Genomic DNA, 8,670 nt, shown 5'->3' on the forward strand with positions numbered 1-8,670 from the left:
CAGCCGTCCAGATCCACATCCTGAAGGCGGACAAGGCAGGGGACTGGTGGAAGTTCACGGTGAACATCATCTCCGTGTACAAGCAGGGCACGAGCCGCATCCGCCGCGGGGACCAGAGCCTGTGGATCCGCTCGCGGGACATCGCCTGCAAGTGTCCCAAAATCAAGCCCCTCAAGAAGTACCTGCTGCTGGGCAACGCCGAGGACTCGCCCGACCAGAGCGGCATCGTGGCGGACAAGAGCAGCCTGGTGATCCAGTGGCGGGACACGTGGGCGCGGCGGCTGCGCAAGTTCCAGCAGCGCGAGAAGAAGGGCAAGTGCAAGAAGGCCTAGCGCGGGGGCTGCGGCGCCGGGCGGGCGGGGCCGGCGGGGGCGGGGCCGGCGGGCGGGGCGGGGCCGCGGCGGGCGGGGCGGGGCTCCGGCCCGAGGCCCCGCCCCCGCCGGCCCCGCCCCCGCCCCCGCCGGCCCCGCCCCGCCCCCTGGCCGCCGCGGCGCGGGGCGGGAGAGATGAGGACGAGACTTAGCTACCTCACGGGCTCCTTGCAGAGCGGCGGCGCGCTCCGGGGCGGGGCGGGGCGGGGCGGGGCTCCGGAGAGGGGCACGTGAGAACTGTGAACCCGGGCGGGGCGCCGGCAGGGACGCCCCTCCTCGCCCGTGACCCCCCGTCTGCGGCCCCCGCGGGACCCTGGCCGCCGCCCTTGGGCCCGTCCCACCAGCGCGCCACCTGCTGCGTCGGTCCTGGGGGGTCTTGGGGTGGGGTCCCAGGTCTCCGTCCCTGGAGGCGGAGCAGCGCGCCCCGGGCTTGGCGGCCGTGCCCCCCCCCCCGCTCTGGGCCGCGCCGCGCAGGGGGCCCCGGGGCGCCCCCGAGCAGCCCCAGCCGGGTGGTCACCGCCCCACGCTGGAGCCGCCCGTCGGAGGAGGCGCTGCGCAGGCAAAACCTCCCAGAGAGTTTCCTTTCTGGAAACTTGGAACCAGCCCCTTTATGACATTTTCCAGGGGAAGGGGGAAGGGGGAAGGGGCCGTGACACTATTTGTGTAATGACGTCAGCTCCTGGGAAGGGCCCGGGCACGGAATGCAGGTTTGCACAGGCGGGTGGGCCGGGCTGGGGGAAGGGGCTGGTCACCCCCGGCGGTGCACAAGGTCCCCGGTGCCCGGGCCTGGGCCCCTGGGGAAAGGGACCTGGGGCATGCCCCTGCACCACCCCCCACCCGCCCCTCCAGCTCTTGTGGTCCAGCCTGGGCAGCCCCTCCGGCCCTTTCTGGCCACCCTTTACTCGCGGAGGCCTTCCGTGGCCCCCCGGTGTGGCCAGGTTCCAAAGCTTTCTAGAGACACCGGCCCCCCACAGGCAGCCCCAGACCTTTGGGGCCTTTTGCCGCCCGCCCCGGAGCTCTGCACTGCCCAGGGGCCTCGCCCCGTCCTCACACCGGCACACTGAATTGGAGACCTGGCTCCCCTCTCAGCCAGGAAATTGGTTTGGTTTTCCCTGCGGGAGCCGGGCCGCTGCAGAGGGTCCCACCCAGGATGGAGCTTGGTCCCGCGCGGCCTGGCTTCCCTCGGCCTCTCCCGCCTCAGCCCGCAGCACGGCTGCCTTCCGTTGAGCACCTGCTCTGTGCCAGGCACTTTACCCACATGATCTCCCGTTATCCTCACGACTGCCCGAGACAAGGATTCGCACCCTACTTGCCGCCAGCAGGGACACAAGGTGCTCAAGGTCACGGGCAGGGAAGAAGCAGAACTGGGTCAGACTCCGGAGCCCGGCCTTCTGGCCACACTGCCCCTCGGCTCCCTTGGGAGGCGTCCAGGGGGCGCTCCGGGCTGCGACGCCGGCCCTGGTTGCTGCATCTGGCCTGGGGAACAGGAGTCAGGGTGGGCACCGCGGGGGCATGCGGTGGGCGCGACATCTAAAGCGGCGGCAGCCAGAGTGGGTGAGGCAGGGCGCCAACTCCCCGCGGGTCGAAGGCAGGCCTTGGCTAATCCTAAAACGTCCGCCTGGGGGTGTTAGGAAGGATTCCAGGACAGACTGGGAGAGACGCCTGAGGGGGCAGGGAGAAGAGAGCACTGCCCCGAGCGCGGAGCCCTCCAGGCGGCCAGGCCTCCTCAGGCCCGGCATGGTTTGCTGAGCACCCTTAGCATCCCCGAGGCCTCCCTGATGGCCCAGCCCGGTCCTCGGAAGGCACCCTGCGCTCCTTCTCTGCTCACACTGGCCTGGCTTCCTTACCCCGCCCAAGACGGCTGTGCCCTCCTGGGTCTGAGTGTCCCCCCACGTCCGCGAGGGGCTGGCACTGGGGGTCTCCGGGGCCCCCTGGGCCCTGGACCCCAGCCCTGCCAAGCAGCAATGCCTCCTTTAAATTCAGCCAGCCCCCAGCCTCCAACCTCGGCTCAGCACCCCGAGGCCGCGGGCTGTCGCATCCACCCGTGGAGGGGGGCGGGGGTGAGGACACTGTTGGGAGCTCCGTCATCCCAGCCTGCTTTGCCCCTCTGGAGGAGGACCCAGCCCCTCCACTCCTCTGATGGCAGCCACTGACTGACCTAGCAGCCAGGGCCCATCCCGGGGGGCGGTTGAGGTGCCCTCTTCTAGCCCGCCCCACCCCCTCCCTGGGAGGAGATGGAAGGAGGAACGGAGGTGTTCCAGTTTGTACAGTTAGGAAAGGATGTAAAATGGAACTAGATTTTGATTTTGAAGAGTGTATTAACCAGAGTTGTGATATGTAGGTGTTCGAAGAAAAACATACCAGATTAGTTTTTAAAATGAAAACAGATTGCCCAGTTGTCCTTTTGCTTACCTGCTGGGTGGTCTGGAGCCCCCGGCCCCTGCTCCCCGTGCCTGCTTTACTGACACACAGTAACACTAAAGATTTTGGGGTGGGAGGGAGGGACGCCTGGGGTGCAAGCCAGGGTGGTTGGGGACTGCCGCAAGGCCCCTCGTGTCCTCCTGGAGCTCTGCCTCCATAGGAGCATGCAGGAAATGGGTACAGACTTCCTTGGGTTCGCCCCAGATTGGAATGAAGCTGAGATCAAGGAGACCCCAGGCCATCAGGAAACGGTCTCTTTGGGTAACTCAACAATGTCAAGGTCTCAACACTTAAAGGAAGCCCCCTGTCCTCCCCCACCCCCACCCCCGCCCGGGGGAGAGACTGGCGAGGGGACAACCTAGACTCACTGGGCCATGGTTCATGGCCAAAGCCATGCCATACCCTATGGGTATGTATCCAAGTGTGTCCTTGTGGGGCCTCGCCCCCGGCCAAAACCAAGCCAGCCCCACTCCTTTGTCATCAGACATCTTGTCTATGTGCTCCCGAAGGCACTTCTGTCCCCCCCACCCCCCACCCCAGCTCCCTCCTGCGTTTCTGAGTTCTGTTTGCTCAGAATTGTAAATGTTTAGTTGTGACCATGACATATTGTTTGGGTCAGTGTTTCTTTCCAATGCATACTAATATATTATGGTTATTATATATGAATATATTTAATGACATGGAAAAAGTTGTGGATTTTCTTTTTTTTTTTTAAGTTTTTTTTTCAGGGGGGGGTTAGAGTTGTAATGGACCCAGATGGAACTTGTAACGTGGGCGCCACATGATAGAACTAAGTTCAGATATCATTTAAATAAACTCTTGTACACTGTCCACTGTCTCCTAGTCTTTACTGGTAGCCTGGGCATGCCGTGGGGGAGAGGATAGCGAGTCTTCTGGCCACTCTTCAGGAGCGTGGCTTCTGCTCTTAGAACGCCCCGGCGGTGGAGCCCTGACTACCCCCCCACCCCCGAAAGACAGGGAAGGGGCCACTTTGCTTGGAAAGTCCTAGGGTGTACTGGCTTTGACTGCAATTTAGAGCAAAAAGCCTCCCAGATGGGACCATGTATGTTCTGGTCCCCAAGAAACCATCCATTGCATCCATCCTTGCCAGTCCCCGGGGGGCTCCAGGTCAGGGGGTCCCCAGAGAGCAGCAAAAAGAGGCATCCTTGCACACCTTTGAACTTCCCCTTCTGATTCAGGACCTGCAAGTGAGTTTTTGCCTCTCACATCATCAGCGTCCTCCGCCCTGAGCCAATGCTGAATGCTCCGCGCAGGGCAGGCCTAGGGAGCTGAGCTCACTGCGTTTCTGGGAGGCTATATTTAAATCTCCAAATGGTTGTGCTTTCTTTATTAAATAAACAATTCAGTCATTAGGAACATGTTGTGTTGCCGTGCAGAATGGGGCCCGTCGACACCAGGAAGCTATAATTTCTGCACCCAGCTGCTCCGAAGACAGGTCTCAGTGACGGGCAGAGGCTGGCCCTAGAAGGTTCCAGAAGCCAGCCATTTCCTTGAGGCTCCGGGAGGTGACAGGGATGCTTTAGCTTGTCCTCAGGAAGAACCAGGGCTGGCCCAGCTGCCGCAGGGGTCTGGCCCTGAGAGATGGGTGCCGTGTTCTTGGACCCAGGGGTGAAAGCCAGGCCCCTGTGCACCTGCAGCTCTGGGCCAGAAGAAAGCTCCCTGTCGGTCAGAGACAGCAATAGGGCCCGGCTTGTAAAGTAAGCAGCCTCACCGCCTCCCGGGGGCTTCTGCTCTAGCTGGGGAGGGGACGCGCTGCCACCTGTCAAGAGTCTGCGCAGGATGTCAGCCCGGCTGCCCCGAAGCGCTGGCCCCAGGTGGCCGACGAGCCTGTTTAGAGATGGCCGCTGGTGCCCGAGGAACCTGAGCCACCCTGTCCCAGGCTCAGGGTCCAGCATGGTTACAGTCCACTCAAAAGCCCAGGCCCTCCCGGATGGGGACACCTCCCGGGGTCTGCCCAACGTGCAGGGAGGGCCAGGCCCCCCACTTGTAAAGCTGCCCCCTCCCGAGGCAGCGTGCTGGCACGGGGACCGCCTGCTCTCAGCAGACGCCCTGGGTTTCAGATTTTGTTGAACAGACATCTCTTTCTGCGCTCTCAAGACTAAATAGAGACGTAGGAGGAACATGCCAAGGGAAATGGGGAGGAAAGGACGAATAGAGCCAGCAAGGCGCCCGCTGTGTGCCTGCTGCACCCACCTGCAGGGTGGGCCTGGGATGCCGAGAAGGAGTAAAGGCTTTTTGTCATTGGCGTGTAGTTGGGAGGACGTCAGAAACTGTATGAAGCAATTAGAGGAAAGACGAGTCTTGGTCCACCTTTTAAAATGGGGGAGGGGAGGCAGAAATACCCCCATTTGACTTGAGCAGGGCTAGGCTGGAAAACCCAAGAGAGGGATGCCTGGGTGGTTCAGCAGTTGAGTGTCTGCCCTTGGTTTAGGGCGTGACCCCAGGGTCCTGGGATCGAGTCCCACATCGGGCTCCCTGCAGGGAGCCTACTTCTCCCTCTGCCTGTGTGTCTCTGACTCTCTCTGTCTCTGATGAATAAATAAAATCTTAAAAAAAAACAAAACCAAGAGATAAAAGAAGACCTTTGGTTTATGCACAGAGCTCCCAGGGTAACCCCAAGGCTGAAGACATGGGGAATAGGGGATCTGAGGAAGCAAGGGCCTCCTGGCAGGTGTCTGAGACCAGCAGTTCTGGAGGGAGAGGGGTAGTTGGGAATTCTGCAGCAGCTGTGTGGATGGACAGGGCTCTGCTGGGGCTCTGGCGCCCCTGAAAGCAGCACATGGTCCTGGAGCTAATTAAGACTAAGGTTTAGTTAGTTATTAATAATAATGAAATTTCAACGGAACGTAAGTACCAGGTATAAGCAGGTATCTGGATTTCTTTATATGGCATCCAGCCTCTAAATGCTTATCATAATCAGGGAAGTTGCACAGTATTTACACTGTTGTTTTAACACGGTTTATTTTCATAAAGCTGCCGAGGGGCTGGGTGTTGAAGCCAGCCCTATGTTGCCTTTTTTTTTTTTTTTAAAGATTTTACTTATTTATTCATGAGAGACACGGAGAGAGAGGCAGAGACACAGGCAGAGGGAGAAGCAGGCTCCATGCAGGAAGCCCAACGCAGGACCCAATCCCGGGACCCCAGGAACATGACCTGAGCCAAAGGCAGACGCTCAACTACTGAGCCACCCAGGTGCCCCTTGCCTTTCTTCTCTATGCTTAGGGTGTGGTCCTAACAGCTCACAGGGCCGATGCAGAGCACTGTGGGCCACTGGGGCTGCAGTCCTGACACCTCTGGGGCGGGGAGGGGGGGCGGGGGGGGGGGCGGGGGGCGGGCCTTAGCAAAGGAAGCTGGCAATGCCACTGTTACATTAGCCACGTTACTCCAGGGTGGGTCTGGACGCAGCAGATCCCCAAACGGGGCTCATCCCAGCCAGTGCCCCTTGCTTCACAGACCTGGGTGTTCTCAGGAGAAACTCAGCCCTCAGGAAGTTAGGGACGAGGCGGGGGTGGTGGTGGCCTTCTTGGCCGGCACCATCCCGGGTCTCCACACACACACACACACACACACACACCCCACCCCCCGCCAACTCCCCAGGCTAGGACGGCAGGTCCACGCAGCCAACACGGCCAGCACTTCACCCCGTTCCCTGCCTGTGGGCCCAGAGAAGGAAGTCACTTGCCCGGGGCACCCAGTTCGCAGTGCCGGGGCCGGGCCCGGAGCCCACTCAGTCAAAAGAACAGAAGCTGCTGTGTGCAGACATCGGCTCAGTGTTTGGCTTGAAAAGGCCTGTCCGTGTGACTGAGCCAGGATGCCGTGGCTCTGGTTCAAAGACGCCCCACAAGTTGCCGGGGCTCCGTGCTGAGCAAGTCAAGAGGAGGTGAGAAAGTCAAACAGACCTTCAATGCTGTGTCCCCTGAGCCCCAAAGTGGGGGGGGGGGGGTTCCAAGGAGACGCTGTTTATACTGATTTGGGGTTTCACATGACAAGGCTGGAAGATTCTTGACCGTCCTTTGGGCGATCCATTAGCAACCACCCAGCTCTCCTACTGTCCTGACGAGGAAATGCATCCCAGGGTGTCTTACTGTCCCCAAGACCCTTCTCCTTCGAGAACACACCCACCTGGGGACAGGGTGAAGCCTGCTTCACCTTCCTGTCTGGGCTTCTCAGTCCAGGTCCCCGCTCCCCATCCTCTCCTCCCCAGGCCTCACCTCCATCTGCTGGGTTGGCCACCCCCCGAGTCAGTGGGGATTAGGGTCCAAGCAGGCAGGAGGGCTTCCTCTCTTGCCCGGCTCACTCTCACAGCCTCACAGGTTTGCTCTCTTGCACTTGGGCCAAGAGTGTGTGATAAAATCCCTGAACTCTAGACCTGGAGACCATCTGGCCCGACGCGGTCAGTCTTGGGTCAGAACCAGGCAGTGCAATGAACTTCGTCACCTGTTCCTCACGGTGACATTCGCAGCAGTCGCACCTGGCCAGGAGTCACGTGGCTGGGCAGTGGCTGGGGCTTGGGCTGTCTGCCTTCTGGGTACTTCCCAGCCCGTCATGGTGGAGCAGGGCCAGGTGACTTGTCCCGGCCAGTGCGCCGTGACCAGAGGCAATGGGTTCACTTCTGGCTAGAATGTTCCACAGCCGGCGTGAGGATTCCCAGAGTACCCCCTTCCCTCTGCCAGAGCCCACGGCGGCTGTCCCCCTGGCTGTCCCACTGGCTCAGTTCCCACGAGGGACATGCACCAGGGGCAAGACACCCATAATCGGAACAGACCTCTGCCAGCAGGGTCTGGGTGGCCGTGAATGCAGCACCGTCTGTCTGTCCTGGGTGACATGGGGCAGGGTCCTGGTGTGGAGCCAGGCAGGCCAGGTCCAGGGCTGGGCTGCCTTGTGGAGAAGCAGGTGTGTGGCGGCCACGTGCACGCAAGCGCATGGATGTGGGACCACTGGAGGGGAGTGGTGGGAATTTGGAGTGACCAGTGCCACCAGGGAAGACCAACCAGGAACAGGGTCACCTGCCCTATGCATGATTTATGCCTTACCAAGTCCCCTGACTGCGGGCCTGGGCGTCTGGACCCAGGTGCTCCCCGCACACGGCTGTCTCTGGTGTCGGGGTCCTAGGACACGCCACACCAGGTGGTGCTGGGCTCTCCTGTGTCTGGGCCATGGAGGGTGCAGCCCTGCCCTCTTGGGGACGGTCATCCGCAGTTATCTGGGAAATCCACGGGAGACCCCACGATGCCCCTCCCGCGGGCCCACTCTCCTTTTCCCTCAGTGAAACCTTGTGCTTTGGAAACAGCCTGGTCACCCACCCTCGTGCTCTCCCCCTCTGCCAGCTGGCCACCCTGCCTTCTACATACACAGGACAGCGGGCACCTTCGAACCTGGAACGTGCCGGCACTCCCGTGGGCCTGGTGTCCTCTGCAGCCTCCCCCGCCCACTGGCTCTTATTCACACTCGTGCATACACACACACACACACACACACACACACACACACACACACACCTCCACTGCCGTCTACGCACCCACACGGGGTGCTCAGAGCCTGTTTAGGAGCCAAATAAAGGCACTGCCCTCCTGACGTCGTAATCACTCCTCTCTCTGAGCCCTAACTGGGTGCTTTCCAGCCTGATAACATCCCGTCCGCCCCCACCGTGCTCACCAGACCTTGTCTGGCTGCTTGGAGTCATGGTCAGCCTGGGAAATGGGTTTACTGTCACTGAGGAAAGGAAATGGGGCTGCTTCTGGGCCTGAAGGCAGTTCCCAAAGTAGAGAACAATGTTTCTGAGTAATGACAGCAAGCCCCGGAAGTGACCTGGACAGGGTGGCAGGGGGACAGGTGTGTCCTCAGACACACACCATGT

General features: G+C 61.0%; 1 protein-coding gene across 3 annotated transcripts in view; it reads left to right on the forward strand.

The window, feature by feature from the left end:
• Nucleotides 1–3,621, forward strand: part of NTN1 (netrin 1) — a 192,329-nt gene extending 188,708 nt beyond the window's left edge. For all 3 annotated transcript variants that reach the window (XM_041770037.1, XM_041770039.1, XM_041770038.1), the window contains exon 7: nucleotides 4–3,621. In XM_041770037.1, the coding sequence (XP_041625971.1) occupies nucleotides 4–332 (329 nt within the window). In that variant the 3' untranslated portion in view covers nucleotides 333–3,621. The remainder of the gene's footprint in view (nucleotides 1–3) is intronic.
• Nucleotides 3,622–8,670: the final 5,049 nt, after the last annotated feature.

Source organism: Vulpes lagopus, chromosome 10 (assembly GCF_018345385.1).
Source record: "Vulpes lagopus strain Blue_001 chromosome 10, ASM1834538v1, whole genome shotgun sequence".
Lineage (NCBI taxonomy): Eukaryota > Metazoa > Chordata > Mammalia > Carnivora > Canidae > Vulpes > Vulpes lagopus.